The sequence below is a fragment of the Talpa europaea genome (genome assembly GCF_964194135.1).
Source record: "Talpa europaea genome assembly, chromosome: 7".
NCBI classification, from domain to species: domain Eukaryota; kingdom Metazoa; phylum Chordata; class Mammalia; order Eulipotyphla; family Talpidae; genus Talpa; species Talpa europaea.
In genome coordinates, this window is record NC_140074.1 from 24,685,933 (window position 1) to 24,710,702 (window position 24,770).

At 36.3% G+C, this 24,770-nt stretch overlaps 1 protein-coding gene across 3 annotated transcripts in view; it reads right to left on the minus strand.

The window, feature by feature from the left end:
• Positions 1–4,855: 4,855 nt before the first annotated feature.
• Positions 4,856–24,770, minus strand: part of CCDC171 (coiled-coil domain containing 171) — a gene marked incomplete at both ends in the record, with an annotated part of 235,424 nt that continues 215,509 nt past the window's right edge. For all 3 annotated transcript variants that reach the window (XM_084237472.1, XM_084237471.1, XM_084237473.1), the window contains one exon: positions 4,856–5,083. In XM_084237472.1, the coding sequence (XP_084093598.1) occupies positions 4,856–5,083 (228 nt within the window). The remainder of the gene's footprint in view (positions 5,084–24,770) is intronic.

The window sequence follows — 24,770 nt, forward strand, 5'->3', positions numbered from 1 at the left end:
CTTCAGATGACATTAACTCAGTAGTTTTCTAAGCCAGCGTGGGACTTCTGCTGCATGGCTAGCAGTGAGGCCAGTGCTTTGAAAACATATGTCTAAGCATCTAACACCCCCACACAAGATGATTTAGGGGAAAGAAGAAAACTCGGTTTTGATTTATCTCCTTCCCACACTGTATCCAGATATTTTACAACTTATAGTATGCAATATCAATTAGGTCTCTCTATTGCAAAGACTAAGAACAACTTTTTCTTTTGAGATATAATGGAAATTTGATTTGCACAGACAATAGTTTGGAAGGCATTAAGAGTCAGAACTGTTTAAAAAAGTGAAACAAATGAAAAGACTATGCAGAAAATAGGTTCACACCCACAGTATGAACTCACAGGTCATCTGATTTCTGAGAATGCCAACCCACACATCACAGAAAGGAGTTTTATAATAAAATTGCCAAGGTGCAAGAGAAAAGAGGGACCTTCTACCAATAAGTGAAGGTACGTATTTATGTCTCACTTACCTAGGAAGATTTGGAGTATTCTTCACAGGACCAGACAGACACTTTTTGTTGCTGATGCTGTCCTTGAAAGTATTTAACATTCTAGGTTTAAATCCTCAATACTTTAGATCTTATTATATTGAACAGTAGATCTCATTAATAAAGTTTGCTCTCATTGAACTAAACCTTTAGGAAAAAGCTGTATGGTTTCACCAAAGTAAAAATAAAATAGATTCAAATATTAAGCAACAAATTTTTTGGAAGATTTCAGGTTTTGAGAAATTTGTTACTTCAATTGCAACAAAAGGCATAAATGACCAAGGATATATGTTGAACTCATGGGTCAATAATAGTAAAGGAAAATGCTCTGGCACATTTAAGATATGATTTACAAATTCTAAATCATTATTTTAAACTGTGACTATATGGTCTCTCGGATCATTGAAGAGACATTGTGTAACATAATGATGGGTGTTGACTTCTTTGAAGGATAGTTACAAATTTTACTATATTCATTCCTTACTAGTCATAAGGAAGAGCAGAGGTGTTTGTTTGTTTTGCCTAATCAATGGATTGGATATCTATACCCAAACCAAAACAAACTTCTCAAAATTATTCCTCACTGGGCCTCCCTGGTGGCGTGGGTGGTTGAGCGCCGCACTATGAAGCTGCCCGCAGCTTCTGCAGGCAGGTTTGATCCCGCTGGCCGGTGAGAATCCCACATGGCATGGCAGACCTCTCCTGTCTCGCCCTGCTGCTCCCCTCAACAGTGTATTTCATCAGTCTGCCTGTTTTGTTCCCCACTCTGTCTCTGGTGAATCCTCTCAACCTCCCAGGCATCTGGTCTGTACCCCGGTTCTTGTATAAATAAAAAATCTTTGGGAAAAAAATTTAAAAGAAAATTATTCCTCACTGGTCAGGGTACTTAAAACATTTTTCCTCCTTTTTAAAGACTGTGCATTATTATCCCCTTTAAAGAGAATGAATTATTCTGGAAGGCAGGCTTGGCAAAGCAGAATTAACTTGGGCTTTAGAGTTACACCTCTGGGGTCACTAGCTACTAGATTCTGTGCGTGTGATTTTAGGTAATCAAATGCTTAACATTTTAGATTATCAAGTTTTCATCTATAAAATAACGATGTGGAAATCAGATAGGTTTATTGTGAGAACATGAAGAGTTTTGATACAGTGAGTGGCATAGAATAGTTGTTTAATAAACATTAGTTACTTTCCACCTTTTATATTAGAAAATTTGCCTATAGAAAGTGCACAGTAAAATAGGATCAATTTGCTCTTGCTCAGTGTGGTCTAGAATGAATTCAGATGTAACTGGTAAATAAAGGTGAAAATAGCAATGATTTCAGTGAACACTCAATAACAGCATATATTATAAATTGTGAAATAAGAAGCAATGCTGCTAAATTTAATGAGTAGATTTTGGTAAATTAAAGTGACCATTCTCCCATTTAAAAGGTTAATATCTATGCCATGAAATTATCACTGAATTGGCTCTTCTCAAAATTTCCTAAACCTTTTTGTATTTGTGTTATGTCATTCCAAAAATGCTGGCAAAGCCTCAATGAGGTAAGTAGAACTTAGGTAACAGAACAATAACTTTAAGACTCCTTTTGATAGCAGTGGGTGATATAGGTATTTTTCTAGACCACATAAGGTTAGTTTAAAAAAATCCATATAGTAAGATGTAAAGTAAAATTCCCTTTCCCTGCAAAAATATTTGAATTCATTCTCTTGAGAAATGTCTACTATATACATCATTCTTCTTAAGGAGATGAGAAAGCTGATAGAGCAACTGTCCTTACCAACACAACACAGAACTCAAATATGCAGCAATTGGTCACTAAGGTACTGAGCAGCGGTCTAGAGTCTCTCAGATCTCCATAGGACATGTCATTAAATCTTCTCCTCCTGCTGGGTCAGACTTCTGGGAAAAAGCATATGGTATAAAAATTACTATATTTGGTAATGAATACTAATGATCGCTCAGAATGCTCATCCTCCAGTCTCATGGCCTTTACCATCCAGTTGGCTATAAATGTGACACGGTTTGATTCGAATTAGTAATCTTTTTGAATTTACAGTTCAGAATTTCCTGTATAAAATGCATCCGTAAAACCAGATACCCACATACATGAAGAGACATAAACATTTATTTTTGATGTTATCCCATTAACCGATTATAAAATTAAGGCAAGGTCAAGATCTGTCCAAAATTTACAAAGGTGGTCGTTCTTCTTAAATTAGTAGGATCTGGAAATAGATTCAATACAAACACATACAAAAATGCAAACATAGAAGGGATACAGGATAATATTGTTTTTTATAGTGTGAGAATTGTAATCTCACTGATGTCACATTAACTAAAAAGCTGTGGTATTTCTATATGGAAAGATATCTTCACCACTGAATGGCATGGCAGAAAAAAGTATTTTGGAAAGTACAACAGTCATTCTATGATCCCTGTAAAAGCAATCAACAGCATTTTCTTGTAACAATACATTTACAAATTGAATTTCATACAGGTGATATTACATGGGGCATATTCTGCAATACTCAAAACCCATAAAGGTCAATACAAAGAATTCTAAGGAGAAAATTAAGAGAAATTTGGTTGAAGATGTAATTTTACTGTACATAAAAACCTTCTAAATATTTATATAAAGCCAACTATACTGCCTTAACACTACAAGAAATAATGTTGTGCAACATTGTGTAACAGCAACAGTGCTGTTATCTGATAGCATAAATCACTTGGATAAGTTGGTTAATAACATTAATTGGTAGTGAGCAATTTTATTTTATCAAGACCAATAACAAAAATTCTCAGAAGTTGAGTGTATTTGAATCAAATGTCACTGTATAAGATTCCATAGTATATATTATTATTTTCTTATGCATCCACATTAAAAGACTCCATAATGAAAAATAGTATAAAATATGGATTTTGTATCAAAACTCCTTGTCAACAAGTAAAGTGCTCAACAGAAGCAAATATCACTGGGGAGTTAAATGATTAATAAAAACACAAATACATATTACAGATATTCTTTTGTTCTTCACTTACCATGATGCAAACGGTGAGGGTTTAACCTTTAAGGGTTAAAGAGTTTAATCAATGTCAATGTCTGATCTTCTGCAGGCGATAGAGAACAGTCTGTCTAGCGATACCCAACAGAACATCACTTTGTCAAGCCACAAAGCGCCCAAAAGCTTGTCAAGTAAGTTACCAGAAACCTCTTTGTGGTTAGAACTCAGCTCCTTCCTGCTTGACCTATTATTTGATATTTGACCACTTGGTTGCAAGACACTTGCTCTTTCTAGCTGAAATGTCACTGGGGCATCTTGTCAGCTCCCCGACATCTCGGCCTGACATACAATTTTACTTTTGTGTGCTACAAGGCAGAAAATGCAGGGCAATGGCCTTGTTTTAAATTCTGTCAGCATCAAAGATAGGCGTCACTCTTGGGTCCTACCAACAACAAAAACAAAAAAAAGGAGTCTATTTTGAAGGTCAAAACAGCCATTACCTTGAAGTTTTTCAGCTTATACTAAATATATTACTTGCTGTACTGGTGTGGGAACTGTCCTTAAAAAGAGCCTAAACATACCACAGAAATCCTCGCAGCACAATTGCTCTACTTTCGTACCAAATGCAGACTTGATAAAAGGATGAGTTTTCAGTGCCTATGGGGACCAGATTCAGCAGTTAACTTAACTTGTTCAAATGGGCAAGTGGTATCATGTAGCTTTACAAGGAGCAACCTGACCTTCTCACATTGACCAGGAGTGACATTATTGTGCAGGAAGAGAAGCAGTCACATCATTTCTGTTTTGCACAACCTGCTTAAAGTTTGCAACTAAATGCTTGTCTTCAGTTGAGCTGACAAGAGAGAAGAGGGGCTCAGTGAACCATGGCAGGGCTGCCATGAAATGACAGGAATCATTGGCATACATTTCAAATAGCTCTCTCAATCCTATTAAAGTATTGCAGTCCTGCTTTAAAATAGACAAGTATGAAACAACTTTGATAGATAGAGACTAAAATGGCTTATTGATTTTTTTTAAGTCTGAGGGAAATTACCCAAAATGTGTCATTCTTTAACATTTAAAAATATGTTACATAAAAATGAGCAACTGTGATAATAAATAAAACTTAGAAGGGGAAAAAGTTGGTTATTTCATTATTCAAGGAGAAATAGATACCTGCACAAATCAAGATGTCACACAATTTTAAAAAACCCACTGCCCATTGTGCTACAACAAAATTCGAGTGATAAGAGAATTCCCCCTTCAAGACCATTTTAATTGTACTGTTAACACTTCTTGGATTTTTATTTCACAAAGTCATAATCCAATCTGAGTTGGTCTGTTGACATTAGCAGACATAGTCACTGGAGATGAATAAGGTGATGTCGGTGCATGGGGCAGAGGATTTATAAGTGTCTCCTTCAAGAAAGTGTAAGTTGTATCAAGTTCAGCTTTCAATGGCAAAAAGTCTCCGACATTAATTGTGTCAGCAGGTAGAGCAGCTCTTGACGGAATGGAGAGATTTGAATGATCTCGTGACCCTGTCTGTGATATACAAAGAAAAGATTAATAAACATAGAATCATGCAGAGTATTAAACATTTTAATATAAAATGTGTTGAGAACTGCAATTTAAATAATCTATATGATACATTAAATTTTCTAAGTGTGAATGAATCTCTTGTATGTCATAAAGTTTTCAGTACAACAGGAGCTTGCTTAAACACTAAAACTTCATACAAAATTTTTACAAAGTTATTGAATCAATGAGTCAATATGATCAGACATTTTTTACCTCTGCTTCCATCCATTGGCAAGTAACAGAAACCAGGGTTAATGTTTTTTTCATTATGTCATATAATAAGGGCTATGCAATATGGAAGATTAGACTATTAAAAGATGAACTATGAATATTAATGTTTTATAAATCTATCAGCCTGACTTATTAACTTGATAAGGATAGCACAAAGAAAAATAAGATTATTCGAGTGACTTCTAGAAAATAGCATTGAGATAAAATAATAATGAGCCCAACTTTTCACCTTTTAATCATCATGCTATCATCCTGTCATCCTACTGGCTTCTATTACATTTGGAAATCATGTATCAAAATAGGGGATTGCAACATGAAACCAATTGTCCCATATTTTAAAATATCACTGACATTCAAACTTTAGAAATCCACACACTTGCTGCAGTACTTGAAAACAGAATTAAAATTTTCATGAAACTATACATTTAAGCCCAAAGTAATGCCAGTAATCAGTAGCTAACATTTAACATGAATGAAGTTTTATCAGATAGGCAGATAGGCTTTATTTATGACATTCATAGAAAGTAGAAAAACAGTGATCAATTGTATGTGAAAATTTTCCAGATTCCCAGCAAATATATGTTGTTGAAACAAGTCTAGTGAAAGGTGTCCCTACTAAAATCCATATTTTACATCCAGAGTTTTCTTTAAAAAACCTCTTTTGGTAAGCTCGCTTACAGTTTTGGTAACAACACGGTGAAATATAAGGACCTGCTTAATAGTCACGTTATACAAAACCATTTATATTATACATGTGAAAATGAGAAGAAAGCTACCGCTTGCTTTAACTAAGTATTAAAAATTCAACTGTTGTATGTGTTACCATTTTTGTGGATTTTTTTAAAACTACAACTGGAGAAAAATCAATGGCTGCATCTAACACCTAGTTCAGCAATTTTCTTTGATCTCTGTTCGTTTGATTTCTTGATATCCCACTGCAAGCCTACAGCTGACGGAAATCATCTCTTTTTATGCTGGAAGTTAAAACACACCTAAGATGGTCGCTTGAATGGCTCAGCGGAGGAGCGGGTTTGGCTTATCCCCACACAGGGAAAGGAACTCCCAAGATCATATGTGCACCCTGATTAGCAGCGCTGATGAGGCTTTGCTTACAGAGCCTTAACCCTGGCTCCGCACATATCCATTCATAACCTCATTCATAAACTCCTGCATTTTTCCACTTTTCCTGCTACTAGAACCACACTTTCTGTTTTTTGGGGTTTTTTTTTTTCTTTTTTTAAGCTGTGTGTATAAATTGACACATCATTACTTGATTGATTTTACTGCTATAAAGACTACAAGGTCATCTTAGCAACTTCTTTTGCCAGATCAGGAGTTAAGAGGAGTGCCGCAAGAGCCCGAGATGGCAGGGCATGATTTTTTCTTAATAAAACCTAGTTATAGCAATAGTAATATTTATTATGAAAACAGACTATTGTCAAGCAAGACTTCAAGTTATTACATCTTTATACATCGGTGTCTGCTCTAAGAAAATTATGGGTAAGAAGAGAGGCGTCTATAGAATCACACCAAGGAAGGTCTAGTATTCTCTGAGAGTATTTCCTTCTTGATGCTTTAGAGTAGAAAAAGGTAACTGCCAGACTGACCAGTCACTCCTGCTTTACAATGAATTGTTAATGTGTGTATATGTGAATATATTAATATATAAATAATATACATATATACATGTATGTTATACAACTATATGTGCATATTCTGTACATGTACGTGTGTGTACATATATATAAAATTTACTCAAGCTTACATTTTAAACTTGAAACTTTAAACATTTTTGTTCATGGGATTCCATCAACCTAACACATTTGACATAGGTAAGGCTCTCCTATAGGGAAGGTCTCTGCCTATTCTCAATATTCTGTAGATCTGACCACCACAAAAAGACCCCTGGTTTGTCTTACATTTTAATATGCCTTTTTTCTATCATATTTTCTAAAAGCACCTTTTTATCTAATATAACATTTTTAACTAAATAACTTTGAAGTGGGTATTAAGTATTTAGTACTTCATATTAGAGTATCACTCCTTGCATATTATCTTCTAACCTTATGCCATATACATGAGAAATAACCTTATATCCTTAAAGACTTGCATCTCTCAAAAGGAATGTCCTTCACTTAGCAAACAGATTTACTTATGCGTAAGTAAAAACTTTTTTTTTTTTTGCTATTTAAGTCATTTGCCATAACCTGTATATTGCTAGAAAATGTTTTCTTTCATGAAATGGGATAAAATCCTATTTTAAGTCTCCTAATAGCTTAAAAACAAGTCAACAAAAATTCTAGTGAAAACTTGATTTGAGAATGCAATATTTAAATAACAAGTAAATATGAACTATTTTTCTTGTTACAGATAATATCCAGAAATATATCCCAACTCTTTTAATATAACACAGAGAATAAAAGACAGTTAAATAACTTTTTATCAGAGACCATTAAAAGTTAATATTCACCACCTGATCTTACATTTTAAATCTGTAAAGTTCATGGTCATTTAAACTACTTTTTAAACTGCTGAGGTGTTCTGGTAGACTCTCGTGTAAATCTAAATTTAAGCAATATTTAAAAAGAAATTAGTTACCTGAAATAAAAGCTAGTTGTCATGTGAGTCTTTATGGAAGCACTTTTATTTACTCAATAAGCTATAAATGATTCTATTTGAACTGTTATAGTCCATCAGTTAAACATATATTCACAATACAAAATGTGTCTACTAAATTTCTGCATTTTAAAAATCTTATGAAATATAGTAATTGGACATGTCTAATAGCCATTTTTCAAGGCTCTAATATCTTAGCTCTCTAAGACTGTTTTTTCAAGAGAAAAAATAAATAAAGCATTAGTCAAATAATAAGATAATCACTCAATAAGTTGTCTATAAACTAAAGCCATTTTGTAGACCAAAACTTCTGAAATGATGACACTGAGTCATTTGTCTCCTGTGTAGCATTTATGATCAAGTTAAGTCTTGTAGAATCTCTTATCATAAAAAGTGAGGGGCGATGTGATTTAATAAGCCTGAATACTACTGCATGGAGGTTATGCTAGGCATAGTATGGTGAAAAGTGTACTAGACTAGAGATCACAGACTATATATTTTCCTCCTAGTTCTGCTATAATACAGCTGGGGCATGTGAGTTACGTCTCCATTTTTCTTGCCCATAAAATGAGGATTGAGACTTTGCAGCTCTTAAATTTTCTAGGCCCATCATAATTTCAAATGTGCTAACTGACATCTGATAACACCCAACTTTTGCAGATGATATTAACCCAGAAGTCAGTTTCCCAAATAGAACACTGAAGATTTTGAGGGGATATAGGTAGATGATGCTTAAGGGGAAGAATTTATATTTTTCTTAAAAAGAGTCAAAAAGATTGGGCTTTCCTGGTAGCTCAAGGGGTTAAGATGCAACCTATGAAGCTATCCACAGCCACTGCAGCACGAGTTCGATCCCCAGGCCAGGGAGCTACCCACATGGTGCAGCGGACCTCTCCTGTCTCGCCTGCTGCTCCCCTCAGCAGTGTATTTCAGTCTGCCTGTTCTGTTCCCCATTCTGTCTTTGGTGAATCCTCTCACCCCCCGCATCTCTGGCCTGTACCCCAGCTCTTGTATACATAAATAAATAAATCTTTTAAAAAGAGAGAGAGAAAGAATATATTAATAACAATTTGAAACATCACAATTTGCTCAAGTCTCCCTCCCTCATTCTATCCCTCTCTCTCTCTGTGTCACGTTGCTCTTTTTGTAAGGACTTTCCAGATTCTCTCCATATCCTTCCCCAATTACAGCTAGCACCATTCAAACACATATTTACATTCCTCATGAGCATTTATTTTTCTATTTTTACTTATTTATATAAATTTAGTTATCTCCTATAAATGAACAGTATAATCTCCTCCAATTCCATCCATGTTAGCACAAATAGCAAGGCTTCATCTTTATTTATAGATGGAGGGTTATCAGTATTTGGTGGTGGGTGAGGTACAGCAAGTCATCTGAAAAGGTGTGAACCTGTATTTCTAAAATGCATATAGTGCTATATACCAACATTACAATAAAAAAAAAAACCAGAATGAACAAAAACAACTCAGAAGGACAAAATGATGGAATCATGATTTAGTATACCTAGCACTGAGCAGAGTATCTGAGATTAAATTAGATTCCTAATTGATAAAACAATGAGTGAACAAACCATTCATATTCCTGCTTCGTGGTTTTAGTCTTATATTGCTATTTAGTTACTTCAGGAACATACAGATTATGCCCCAATTAAACGTAGCACAGTACGTGGGAAAGATACGGGCTTTGAATTTGGAGAGACTTCAGGTTCCAAACTTGATTCTGCTATGTATTAACTATGTGACCCTTGACAAGCCAATTATCCTGTGTGAATCTGTATCCTTCTCTGTAAAGTAGGAAGAATAGTCCGTTCTAGGCTCATTAGAAGGATAAACTAAAATAACACATCAAAATGCATAACACAGTAGCTCTCTTTCCTTTCCTCTCTTTCTACTCTTCTCCAGTAACACTAAATTCCAAGTTCATAATTACAGCTAACATGCTGAGCACATACACCAGCTACTGTGCTAGGCTCAGCCTTACAGAAGTTACGTCAACTCTCACAAATCAATGAGAAAGTACTACTATTAGCCTTATTTTATAGTTGAAGAAATTAAGCTCAGAAGAAGCAAATAAATAGCTCCAGGTTGTCCAGACTGGTAAATGGCAGAAAGGGATGTGAACCTTGATCAATTTTATCTTTCTCCCACATTCTTGACCACTGCCTTGGCTATCATGCCACCCCAGATGACACATCTCCAGGCTTATTTTCATACAGACTATTTCATAACCAGAGCAAGGGCTCAACAAACCTCTGGGAAACTGGAAAATAAAAATACAATGGTTACACTAGAGACTAACAATAAGTATGTATAGTTTTGGTGACATGTTATTACAGGCAACACTTAATTTTTTTTATTTTTTTTCCCTTTTTCTATTATTATTTAAATTTTATTTTTATATCCCCCTTACAATTACAACCCCCGTATTTTGACCCCAAGCCCTCCTTTCCCCGCCCCCCACCCCCTATAGAATGTCTCTGGTTCAGAGTTGTTTGTTGATTTTGATATTTTCTTTCTTACAGTTATTCTTTTTCCTGGTCCCTTATTTAAGTTTTCTAGATTCCTGCTATGAGTGAGACCATCCGGCAATTTTCTTTTTCTTTCTGGCTTATTTCGCTGAGCATGATCCCTTCCAGCGCCATCCATGTTGCTGCAAATTGCATGTGTTTATCTTTTTGGAATGCTGAGTAATATTCCGTGGTGTATATGTACCACATCTTCTTGATCCAGTCATCTATTTTTGGACATTTGGGTTGTTTCCAAAGCTTAGCTATTGTAAACAGTGCTGCTATAAACATAGGGGTGCAGGTGCTCTTTGGAATTGATGTTTCTGTGTCCTTTGGGTAAATACCTAGGAGTGGAATTGCTGGATCATATGGAAGCTCTATGTTTAGTAGGTCCAGAAATCTCCACACAGCTCTCCATAGTGGTTGGACCAGTTTGCACTCCCACCAACAGTGCAGGAGAGTTCCTTTTTCTCCACAACCTTGCCAACATTTGTTGTTGCTAGTTTTTTTAATATGTGCCATTCTCACTGGTGTAAGATGGCATCTCATGGTAGTTTTGATTTGCATTTCCCTGATTAAAGTAATGTTGAAGATTTTTTCATATGCCTGTTGGCCATTTGCATTTCCTCTTCAGAGAAGTTTCTTTTTAGCTCCCTCTGCCCTTTTTCTGACTGGATTATTTTCTTTGTTTTTGTTGAGTCTCATCAGCTCTTTGTACATTTTTGTGATCAGTCCTTTATCATTAGTGTTGTATGCAAAAATGTTCTCCCAGTCAGTGTGGTTTCTCTTTGTTTTGGTTATTGTCTCTTTTGCTGTGCAGAAACTCTTTAATTTGATGTAGTCCCAGCTGTTGATCTTTGCCTTCACTATCACTGCTCTGGGTGATGTGTCTGTAAAGATGTCTTTGATATGTGTATCATGGAGTGTTTCGCCTATATTTCCGTCTATGTATTTTATGGTTTCAGGTCTTATGTCTAGTTCTTTAATCCATTTTGAGTTGGTTTTTGTGTGTGGTGTTAGGTAGTGGTCAAGCTTCATTCTTTCGCATGTAGCGACCCAGTTTTCCCAGCACCATTTATTGAACAAACTTTCTTTGCTCCAATGCATATTCTTTGCTCCTTTGTCAAAGATTAGTTGACCACAAATCTGTGAGTTTATTTCTGGATTTTCTATTCCATTCCATTGGTCTGTGTGTCTGTTCTTGTTCCAATACCATGCAGTTTTGATGATTATGGCTTTGTAGTATAGTTTGAAGTCTGGGCATGTGATGCCTCCATTCCCTTCTTTTTTTTCAGGAGAGCTTTGGCTATTTGAGGTTTTTGGTGATTCCATATGAATTTCATCAATAATTTTTCTATTTCTTTGAAGAATGACATTGAAATTTTTATTGGAATAGTATTGAATCTGTATATTGCTTTTGGTAGGATGGCCATTTTAATAATGTTTATTCTTCCAATCCATGAGCAGGGGATGCCTTTCCATTTCTTTGTGTCTTCTTCTATTTCTTTTAACATTGTTTTATAGTTTTCTTTGTATAGGTCTTTTACCTCTTTTGTTAGATTTATTCCCAAGTATTTGATTTTTTTTGTTTCGATAATAAAAGGGATTATTTTTTTATTTCTTCTTCTTCAGATTTATTGTTTCTGTGTAGGAAGGCTACTGACTTTTGCGTGTTGATTTTGTATCCTGCCACTTTATTGAACTGATTGATTACTTGAATTAGTTTTTCTGTGGAGTTTTTGGGGTTCTCTATGTATATTATCATATCATCTGCAAATAGTGATAGTTTGACTTCTTTTCCTATTTGGATTCCTTGTATGTCTTTCTCTTGTCTTATTGCTCTGGCTAGGACTTCCAGTATTATATTGAAAAGCAGTGGTAAGAGTGGACATCCTTGTCTTGTTCCAGATCTTAATGGAAATGCTTTCAGCTTTTCGCCATTGAGAATGATACTGGCTGTTGGCTTGTCATATATGGCCTTTATGAGGTTGAGATATGTTCCTTGTATCCCAAGAATTTCAAGGGCTTTTATCATGAATGGTCGTTGCACTTTGTCAAAAGCTTTCTCGGCATCTATTGATATTATCATATGGTTTTTATATTTCTTTTTGTTGATGTGTTGGATAGCGTTGATTGATTTTCGGATGGTGAACCATCCTTGTGTTCCTGGAATGAATCCTACTTGGTCGTGGTGAATTATCTTATGGATACATTGTTGGATTCTGATAGCTAAAATTTTATTGAGGATTTTTGCATCAGTGTTCATTAGGGAGATTGGCCTGTAGTTTTCTTTTTTTTGTGTTGTCCTTGTTCGGTTTTGGTATTAGTGTAATGTTGGCTTCACAGAACATGTTTGGTATTATCCCTTCATTCTCAATTTTTTGGAAGAGTCTGTGAAGGATAGGCACTAATTCATTTCTGAACGTTTGGTAGAATTCATTTGTAAATCCATTGGGTCCTGGGCTTTTGTTTTTGGGGAGGTTTTTGATTACCATTTCAATTTCGCTGCTTGTAATTGGTCTGTTTAGGTGTTCTATTTCTTCTTTATCTAGCTTTGGGTGATTGTAGAGTTATAGGAATTTGTCCATCTCCTCTAGATTGTTGAACTTGTTTCCATATAACTTTTCATAGTAGTTTCTGATTATTCTTTTGATTTCTGCTGTGTCTGTTGTGATTTCTCCTCTTTCATTTATGATCCTGTTTATTTGTGCTTTCTCCCTTTTTTCCTTTGTGAGCCTGGCTAGGGGTTTGTCTATTTTATTTATTTTTTCGAAGAAACAGCTCTTCGTTTCATTGATCTTTTGGATTGTTTTTTCAGTTTCAATTTCATTTATTTCCGCTTTGGTTTTTATAATTTCTTTTCTTCTACTGGTTTTGGGTTTTTTGTTGTAGTTCTTTTTCTAGATCTTTGAGCTTCAAGATTAGGTTGTTTCTTTGAGTTCTTTCTTGTTTTTTGATGTGAGCCTCTATTGCTATGTATTTTCCTCTTATTACTGCTTTTGCTGCATCCCATACATTTAGGAAATTGGTGTCCTCCTTGTCATTAAATTCAAAGAATTTTTTAATTTCTTCTTTGATCTCCTCATTAGTCCAGTGGTCTTCCAGTAGTGTGGTTTTCAATCTCCATGAGGTAGGAGATTTCCTTGCCTTCTTTTAATGGTTTATTTCTAGTTTGATGCCTTCATGGTCAGAAAAGATGGTTGGTATGATTTCAATCTTGGTGAATCTGTTGATGTTTGTCTCGGGTCCCAGTATGTGATCGATCCTTGAAAATGATCCGCGTGCACTTGAGAAAAATGTGTACTCAGATTTTTTTGTGTTTAGTGTTCTATAGATGTCTGTTAAGCCCAAGCACTCTAGAGCCTTATTTAGAGCTTTAGTGTCTTTACTTTTTGTCTCGTTGATCTATCCATTGTTGATAATGGTCTGTTGAAGTCTCCCACTATGTATGTGTTTTCTCTGATGTCTGTTTTCAGAGATGACAATAGTTGTCTGATATATTTTGGTGCACCTTCGTTTGGTGAGTATATGTTAATGAGTGTTATTTCTTCTTGAAGTATTGTCCCCTTGATCATAATGTAGTGACCACTGGGGTCTCTTTTTACCTTTTTGAGTTTGAAATCTGTTTTATCTGATAGAAGTATAGCTGTTCCTGCTTTCTATTTTTGGTCCATTTGCTTGTAGGATTGTTTTCCATCCTTTAACTTTGAGTCTATTTTTATCTTTTGTAGCTAAATGGGTTTCCTGGAGACAGCAAAAGGTTGGGTTTTGTTTCTTAATCCAGCCTGCGACTCTGTGTCTTTTTATTGAAGAGTTTAGTCCATTTATATTTAGAGTTAATATTGATATGTTAGCATCTGTATTTGCCATTGTGTTTGTCTTTCCTTTGATTTTATTATTCTTTAATAACTTTTTTTGGGGGGGGCCTTCTTTCGTTGTTATTTGTCCCTCTGAGGTTCTGGCTTTAGGACTCCTTGTAGTATTTTTTGGAGTGGGGGTTTAGTCGTAATGAAATTCCAGAGTTTCTGTTTGTCTGGGAAGGTCCTTATTCTTTCTTCATAGAGGAAGGAGAGCTTTGTGGGATAGAGTATTCTTGGTTGGCATCTGTTTTCTTGGAGTCTGTTGACTATGTCCCTCCACTCTCTCCTTGCCTGTAGAGTTTCTTTGGAAAAGTCTGATGTCTGTCTGATTGGTTTTCCTTTGAATGTTATGTTTCTTCCCTCTTGTCAACTTCATTATTTTTCCCTTGTCTTGGATTCTTGAGAGCTTTACTATTATGTGTCTTGCTGTGTTTTTCCTTTCGTCATGGAAGTTTGGTGTTCTTCTTGCTTCTTGTATATCAATTTTCAGCTCCTTCTTCACGTTTGGGAAGTTCTCTTCAATTATTTCCTTGAATATTTTCTCTGTTCCTACATCTCTCTCCTCTCCTTCTGGGATTTCTATAGCTCTTATATTTCCTTTCCTCATGGAGTCAGACAGTTCCCGAAGTCTTTCTTTGGTCTTTTTCCTTCATACTTCTCTTTCCTTTTCTGTTTTGGTTCTTTTCTTTTCTGTGTCTTCAAGAGTACTTATTTGTTCTTCCATTTCATCTATTCTGCTTTCATTGCTTTTCCCAGAGTTCTTTAGCGCCTCAATTAATTCTTTGATCTCTTGCATTTCTTTTACTTCCCTCTTTAAGTACTCAATTTCAGTCTTCTGAGAGTTGTTTTCCTTAATGACCTCCATCAGTTTTTTCATCATGGCAATTTTTAATTCTTTTTTCTGGAAGGCTCAGAAGTTCTTCCAAGTCACCATAGTTGTAAGCTGGTGGGTGATTTTTTTTTTTTTTTTTTTTTGTGGTGTGTCTTTTTTCTGAGGCATTGCTACTTTGCTTGTAGTTTTTCTTTTCCCTGCTGCCTGTCTTCTAATTAACCTTATGCGTTGGGACACTGTGCTGCTGGTACTGGCTGGCATCTTTTTGGTGTGTCCTTTCGGGAGTTTCAGAAACTGGCAATCTAAATGAGTCAAAAACTGTTATGCCAGAAGTCTAGGGAGGCAGTGGTACTTTTGTATGCTATGTCACAGAATCTCTCCTCCTTCTGTGTTTACTTACAAATGTGCATCTTGAAGTCCCACAGACTTCCCTGTAGGTGGGGCAGCTGGATTGCACTCTAGGTTCCAAATCTCTGGATCCTCCTTTGGGCTCCGACTTCCTGCCAGGTGGGACCGGGCTTGTGGGAGCCTTCAGTTCACCTCTGACTATGCAGGGAAAGTTCTCCCTCTGGCTCCACGGGGAGCCTTCTGCCAGATTCAAGCAGTCCTTATTGAAGAAAGGTCCCTGTTCTAAAATGGCGCTTTGGAGACTGGCATACTCTTCCACGCACCCAGTCTGCCCCGGCCGTGGGTGCCCGCTCACCCTCTGGGTTTGGACTGCTGGCCTGAAGGGGCCTGGCATGGGCAAACTTCCCAGCTCACCTCTGGCTCCTCCAGGAGCCTTCTTATAGGCAACATTTAAATACTGGTACTGGAGTACTGGTATATTTAATTTAGTACTGGAGTAAGAGGTTTTATGGCATTTATATAAAAGTTCTAGCCCTTTCACCAAAGGAGCTGATCTGTTGCTATATCAGACATAAAATTCTGCATTAAAGTTTGAAATGCACTAGAATCTTTTAAAGTTTAATTTTAAATTACTTTAAAATGTTGTGCCTGACAAAATAACAATCCCCATTTTTTTCTCTTGGATGTTTAGATTTCTTGACATGATGGCTTTTGTTCTTTTTTTTCCTACTATTTTCCTTCACAGCCCTGTGCTCCTAGTATTCTCCTCTCTTGGCAATCCTGACATACCTGATGGTAGAGAATACCAGAAATGGGCAGAAATTGCAAGAAGGTGTTTTCCCCCTATGTCTTAGAAATATATATTCCCAAAATAAGGGGATAAAACTTGAAATGTAAATATATACAGACCTCAAATATATAAAAAGGTTTAAAAAATTAAGTAAAAAGCACACTATACAGAAATGCAGTTAAAAACTGAAATGACAAGCTGATTAAAAGATGTATAGCATGTCTGATGGGCTAACTTGTTTAATATACAAAAGACATGTATGAATCAAGAAAAAGAAGAATCTATTTAGAAAATGAGTTAAATGCAGTGTATTTATTAAGATTGGGTTCAGCTGTAACAAAAGCTCGAAATGTCATTTTCTTCAATAAGATAGAAGTTTCTTTCTGACATCTATCTGACACTATTAGAAATCCAGGCTGCTCCTATCTTGGGCTCCACAATCTCAATATGTAGCTATTACCTCACAGTCCAAAATGGTTGCTCATGTGGCAGCTAGTATGTCTGCATTCTAGCTAGAAGAAGGAGGATACAGAGCAAAGAAGGTGGCACCACTTATATTTGAAGACCCTTCCTAAAATCACTTCTGCCTCAGAGGCGGCTTGGTGGGGCTGGAGACATGCAATAACCAATACACATTCTTTGATTCACAATCAAAGAAATGCAACACAAAATATTATAATGAAAGCTTACTTTTCGCCTACAAGATGGGCAAAACTTCAGATACTTGATGATACCCACTGCCAAGAAGGCAGGGAAGTAAGCAAGCTCACACCACATCATAGGCAGCTACGCAAGCTGGTGTAGCTTTTCTGAAAGACAAAGTCTTGAATACATCTACCCTTGGATTCAGCAGTTCCATTGCTAGGCATATCTTCTATGGCCGCACTCAAAAAAGATCACAAAGATAAGAATACAGATGTGTTCATTCAGCATTTTTAACAGAAAAAGATAGTATTTTTATGAAACTTAAGTTTCCTTCAACAAGTACTCTTTAAGAAGATCACAACTATAGAATACAACTTTTTAAATGAGATAAATATGTCAGTACTGATATAGAAATAGAAATATGCTCAAGTGAAAAAAAGTTTAAGACTGTGTGTGTGTATATGAGAGACCATATATGTTTATGTATATATTCGTACATATATATGTGCATATATAGTATGTGAAATTTGAATTTCACATGATTTTCATATCATAAAATGTTTTCTTTTTCTTTATATGTGTGTGTATTTTATATATATAATATATATACACATACATACATATATAAAATACACATATATAAAATACATATATATAAATACATACATATATATAAAATACACACACATACATATATATACACACATCCATATATTACAGGGCATGGGGAGGAAAGAAGTTTATTTCAAAACAAAAGCATGTGATTTTTGGGTCACTCATGATATCATCCACTGAGGTCAGAAACATCAGACACACAATAGGGTGAGGGAATCAAGTTAAGAGTTTAATTTTTTTAATTAAATTTATCTTTTTTTCATCATTCATTTCTGTACAGTATTTGGTTTATTTTTTTTAAAGATTCATTTATTTGTTTATACAAGCATTGGGTGCAATCAGATGCGCAGGAGGGTGAGAGAATTCACCAGAGCCAGAGCGGGGAACAGAACAGGCAGACTGACGAAATACACTACTGGGGGGAGCAGCGGGTGCAGCAGGAGAGGTCTGCGTGCCATGTGGGACTCTCGCCAGTGGCCAGGGATTGAACCAGCGCTGCAGAGGTTGCAGGCAGCTTCACAGCCCAGTGCTCAACTGCTGCACCACAAGGGGAAGCTCTGGTTTATATTTTAAAAATAACGATTATGTGCATAAATAAATGAAATCACAAGAAACTGCTAATTATCGTTGGGAAAAGGCACTGAATTGGAGTGTGAGTTAAGAGGAAAAATTTTGAAAATTCAAAATTTTTTCCCATAGTTTTTTAATGCTTAAAACCTCTTGAATCATGAACAAAAGTTATAAAAAATGAGAGTTCACGAAAGTCAAAATATAGCTGATTAACCAGTAAGAAGGGGAAAAAATGGTAAAATTACTTCTAATAGTAATCACAAAGGCATTTATTGCATATCAAAACAGAATTTTTAAAACTATAATACTAAGTGTTGGTGAAGGAATTATGAAATAGGCATTCATAAACTGTGACTGAATAAACTGATAGAACCATTTGGCCTCTAATTTGGCAATTGTCTTCAATGAATAACATTATTTGATCCAACAATTCCATTTATGACTAGGTTCCTTGTAATAGTAAGAGACAAAAATGGAAAATAATTCCATATTCAACAACAGAAGTATGATTAAGTAAGCTATAACCACTTACTTGCTGGAATATTGTGGAGCTATAAAATTTATAGTTATAAACTTTGGATATCAAATATTTAGGCTAGACTGAAAGAAAACTTTTTCTATAAAGGGTCAGATAATAAATACTTTATGCTTCATAGGCTATATGTCCTCTGTTGTAATTACTAAGTCCTGCTGTTGCGGCATAAAAGCAGCCGTAGACAACATGTGAATGATTACTTATCACTGTGTTCCAATAAAACTTTACTTTTGAACACTGAAATTTGAACTTCACATAATTTTCACATCATAAAATTTTTTTTTCTTTTTCACCATTTCAAAATGTAAAACCATTTCTTTGCTCACAGGCTCTACAAAAACAGGTGGCAGGTGGACTTGGCTCACAGGCCTTACTTTGCTAGACTAAGTGAAAAAACACAGAACAAAATTACATATGATACATCTTGTTTTAAGGTATTGTAATTGTTGGCATTCTTCTAAACTTCTGTGTTTTCCAAATTATCTACCACAGCATGCTTTATTTTTATAACTAATACTTTATTAAAAATGAATTTTATATATACTTAATCCCATGTTTTAGTAAAATTATGCTTCTGAAATGTGGTCACAGTGAAAATGTAATTAGTTAAAGGTCTCAGAGTGTGTGGGTTGAGGTCTTTTACATAGTGTTTTGCACGTTCTGAAAAGATTTTAATTATCTGGGAACACTTTATTTCAACATTTTCAGTTATCTGAAACATTTTCAGTTATCATATCTACAATATGACATTGAGTTAATGCAAAAATAATCTACAGAGTAGCTTGTACCTCTACTCTACACAAATACAATTTTCATAGAGTGATTAATTACAACTTATGTGCATTCATTTTACTCTGAATAGGACTTCCTGCTGCCAAATTACAACTTCTGTGATCAAAACGTACATGTCACACATTCTCCCTGGAAACTGTTAGGCAAAAGTTTGCTGACCACTTTTTTTCATTACTGAAGGACCTTTTTTTAAAGTTATAAACCTTTTTTATTCAACATGGAAAATTTAGTAATAATCTGGAAGCTATAAACGTTTACCTTTAAGTAGCATGTTTTTCTCCGGGTGGAATTACTAACCACTGACCCAGGTAAAGAGAAGCAGAAGAAAAGAACCATCCAAAATTTAAGTTATTTGAAAAAGACTTTCTTATACCTTACAACATTGTAAGTATCTGCCAGTCATATACTGTAACAAAATTAGCAATACATTATTATTTTATAATTTGAAACCCATTCTCCATGCCTCTCCCTTCCAAGGCCATTTTCATTTATGTTCCCTCATTATTTCATTATATTGCACCTAAAATCCCTACCAGTTATTCACAGGATGCTGCAAACTGTCTTTAATTCTTTTACTGACCACCTACAGCATAAGTCTAGGCTCCCCAGCTCTCTGACCCTTTGGCCTGCACCTCAGCTGGGCATTTCTGGAAAGGCTGGTTATCTTCCATTAAAACAATGTGGCTCCATCTTACACCAGTGAGAATGGCACATATTAAAAAAACTAGCAACAACAAATATTGGCGAGGTTGTGGAGAAAAAAGGAACTCTCCTGCACTATTGGTGGGAGTGCAAACTAGTCCAACCACTATGGAGAGCTGTGTGGAGATTTCTGGACCTACTAAACATAGAGCTTCCATATGATCCAGCAATTCCACTCCTAGGTATTTACCCAAAGGACACAGAAACATCAATTCCAAAGAGCACCTGCACCCCTATGTTTATAGCAGCACTGTTTACAATAGCTAAGCTTTGGAAACAGCCCAATTGCCCAAAAATAGATGACTGGATCAAGAAGATGTGGTACATATATACCATGGAATATTACTCAGCATTCAAAAAAGATAAACACATGCAATTTGCAGCAACATGGATGGCGGCGAAGGGATCATGCTCAGAAAATAAGCCAAAATGAAAAAGAAAAATGCTGGATGGTCTCACTCATAGCAGGAATCTAGAAAACTTAAATAAGGGACCAGGAAAAAGAACAACTATAAGAAAGAAAATATCAAAATCAACAAACAACTATGAACCAGAGACACTCTATGGGGGGTGGGGGGCAGGGAAAGGAGGGCTTGGGATCAAAATAACGGGGTTGTAATTGTATGGGGAATATAAAAAATAAAATTTAAATAAAATGTAAAAATAAATAAATAAAATGTATACATCTCAAAAAAATTAAATAAAAATTAACACACACAAAAAAAAATGTGGTTCTAAGCCTCCCCTGGTGGTGCAGTGGTTGAGCGCTGGGTTGCGAGGCCGCCCACAGCCTCTGCAGTGCCAGTTCGTTCCCTGGCTGCAGGCGAGGGTCCCCCCCACACACACAAAAACAAAAACAATGTGGTTCTATTTCTCAGAGAGAGAGGGGCAATTCAGATGGAAGACAAATCATGTGATTTGGGAATCACATCTGGGGAATGCCTTCAAATCACAAGCAGCACTGGGGAGTGTGTTCCAAAACAAATCACTTAGCTGGCAATGACATTTCCTTTACGTGATAGGCAGGAATGTTACTTATGATTAAATCAGGCCATTTCCAGCAGTCTCAAACCAAACCCATCTCTAGGGAAACATCCTATAGAACTGAGAGAATAGCACAGCAACAACAAAATTCCAAAATAGTGTACTGATAGATGACATTTCAGGAATCTATTTGCTGCATTATCAATTCCATATGAGAAAATTTCCCCGTTGCATACAGCATATTTATTTATTTATTTATTTAAATTTCTTTTCTTACATCATTGTTCATTTTTGTACAGTAGTTGATGTCTCCCCTTAGGTATCGCCCCCATAGTTCTGCCACTACCATACCACCCATGAAACATCACCATAGTCCCTTGTGCTCTTCCCTCCCTTGTTCTGACCCCCCAACTCCTTTCCCTTGCTAAATGCCTCAGATCTATGTTCAGCTTGCAAGTTTTGTCTTTTTCTTGACCACACAGCATGTTTAAATCCATACCCACCATTAGTATCCTAAAACACCTCTTTTTATTAATATTGCAACAGATATTTATGGAATATAATATGATAAAGTGTGTTCTAGGTACTGGGATTCAGCAGTGAATTACACACACAAATTCTCTGCTCTTGGGGAGCTCATACTCTCCTTAACTTATCTGCATCCAGAGCTAGTTCTCTTTGAATTATGCTTTGCCAGGATATTATGCAATCACACAGTCGCTTCTGTCTTAGCTTTACATTTTGATGTTCAATGGCTGTGAGTGTTTGCCAGCCCTACTGTTCTGTGGATGTAGACGATGCCCCAATTAAGAAGCCACATTTCCCTGGTTTTTCCCTGACCACATCAGATCTCGAGTCCTTCTGTACCAGCCATGTCAAGAACTTCTGGGTGTCAGCAATCCCTCCACCAGATCCTGCCTCTGAACTGCTAGAAGGCTCACTGCATCTAGAGGTGATGACTACACAGAATTGGCCATATGCCTATCCTTCCCACTGTCACCTGGAAACTGTGGCGACTCTGAATGGAGCCATTCTCTCACAGTGTCTGTCATAAAACATTTCCTTTAGCTTCTACCTGTAGGGCCTTTTATTAAGAGCCAGATGCCAGTCCCTAGCCTGCCTGGAGAAGTTCCAAGGAGTTCTCTTTGCTTCTTACCTCCTCTGCTGGGTACCTACCCACAAAACCTTCACTAGTCCTTTTCAATCATCACCAAAGCACTTGTTCAATTAACTCCCTCCAAGCCTGCACACCAATTTTTCAAAAGGGGCTGGACATGTTTAAAATGCAGTTTAATCTCACAATAAGGTATCCAAGAGGTAATGATTTAGACAAGGGTTCAAAGTTGTTTATCATCATTTGATCAATTGTGTCTCATCACTTTCTCTAGCCTAAAAGCACTCTTAATTTTTGTTAATAAGTCATCCCTTCAGATTGATTTCTATTTTCTACCTTAGCTCTTCTTTAGTATATATTTGGTTATTATTTGAGAATATTCAAATTTGCTATCGGAGACAAGAAAACACAGGATAGACAAAATTCATAAGACATTTTAAGCATAAAGAATGAACCAGTCAGTAATCTGTAAGACTCTATTGATATATGCTAAGAACAGAAAGAAGTTAGTAGCCTGTAAGACAGGTTACTTACAGATTAAAAGGGGTGGAAAGATCACATTATTGGGTAAAAATATACCAGCTCTAGGTTCCTGTCGTGCTTGTGCTGGCCCAAGAACTGCAGGTGAAGCCCAAAGCTGTTCAGCCGATTAAGGGCAACTAATCACAGTTGGCAAGGAGTATTTGTCCTTATCTCTCCTTAAAGGCAACTGTAGGAAAATGGCCCAAGGCACGATCGGCTCCCCAATCCCCCTTCATCAAACCTCCACCCTGGAGAAGGCTAGTGCAGCAGAGAGACAAGACATATGAACAAAACATAACCAAGGAGTTGCATAATAGGGTCCTTCCCCAGCTGGCTCCCTACTTTCTGCTGCTAATTATGTTTTGAACTGATCTGAGAAACTATGTGATTTGGGTATTCTCATCTGTCCTGTGAGGTCTTCTGTTGAGTGACCTCTGGGATAACTTGCCTGGCAGTGTATTCAGAGGCTATCACTGCATTAATGCAATTTCCTATAAACTACCATCTTTGCTCCCCAAAGCTGACCCTGAAGTATGCTCTAACCAACCCACAAGCTGCCCCTGAAGTATGCTCTGCTTCCTCCTGTTTCAGAATCTCTCCTCAATGTAGCTCTTTTCATTTGAAAGGAGGCTTCGTTGTCATGTTTGCACAGGATTTACAGTTTTTCAAAACTCATTTATCATCTTATCCCCAAACTTTCTCTGTCACTTCACATTTGGGTTAAATGTCCCTTCTCTGTGGTATTAATATGCCACAGCCATTGTTTTTATAGCAAAGTATTACAGTTCATTCGCTTTAACTCTGTGATTCAATACAAAAACCATTAGTCATAGGTAGTTATTTCATTTCAAAATTTACTATAAAATTAAATTTAGAATTAAAATTCAGTTGCTCAATCACACTGGTCATACTCCAAGTGCTCAAAAGACACATTTTCATCATCACTGTAAGTGCTGACTTAGCATGTCCATTCCTTGAAAGCACAGGCTCTTTTGCTTGTTTATGTATTTCCAGGGGCTTCGCTAGTGGCTGGAACTTTCTACATAGCTGATACTCTGTATGTTTGCAATTGTTGAATGGGCTATTCTAATCCATATTCCAAAGAAAGCCAATAAGTAGGGCAGATTATGATATTCAGTTTCTCTTTTTGAAAGTAGGTTTATTAATGCATTTAATTTTCATTTTCTTTAATTCTAACTTCCTTCAATTTCCAATTTCTAAAGAAACGAAAGTTTCAAAAGAGACCTCACCTTCCTTTCTGTTTATCTATCTTGACCTCCTGGGTAAGTCTGATTATGGCATTTGATTTTAGGCCTCTCTGCAAAAAGGAAGGAAGCCTGTGACAAGACAAGAGGAAGTTACCTTGGCAAGTGTCCTGGCTCCCTTAAGCTTCATATTCTATATCACAGAAAAATGCTTTGCTTATTCTACTGCTTTGATTTTCAATTTTTATTTCTCTTGAGTAAAAGATTCTATCAGAAGCTAAATTTGGAGGCAATCTAATTGTTTGATGTAAACCTTCAAAGTTTCCTTTGAGTTGAATGTCTATCTGCTTGGGCAGAAAGGGGAAAACGGGGGATTTACATTCACTTTGCTAAACATTAGCATCTTTTGTTCAATCATTTGAATGCAGGACAGTTGGGGGAAACAGCTTCACGAACAAGAGTTGACACATACAGTGTAAAATCTTTTAAGGTGCTTGGATTCAATGAGGGAGAAAGTGAGACGGAACCATATTTCAGCTTCCTAACTGTGCTCCAGTCTGCAGGAACTTTGTGACAGGTCTCTGTCTGTCAGCTACACTTGACTGGCTTTTGCTGACATTCAGCTGTCAGACAGCAACCCTTTACCAGGCCCCTAACATGCTCCACAGCTTCACCCAATTAACTCGCTTTCACTTGACACGGCAGCAAAAAGCTTCATAATAGGTGGTCAAGGTGCATGGTGTCTGCCTGCCCTCGAACT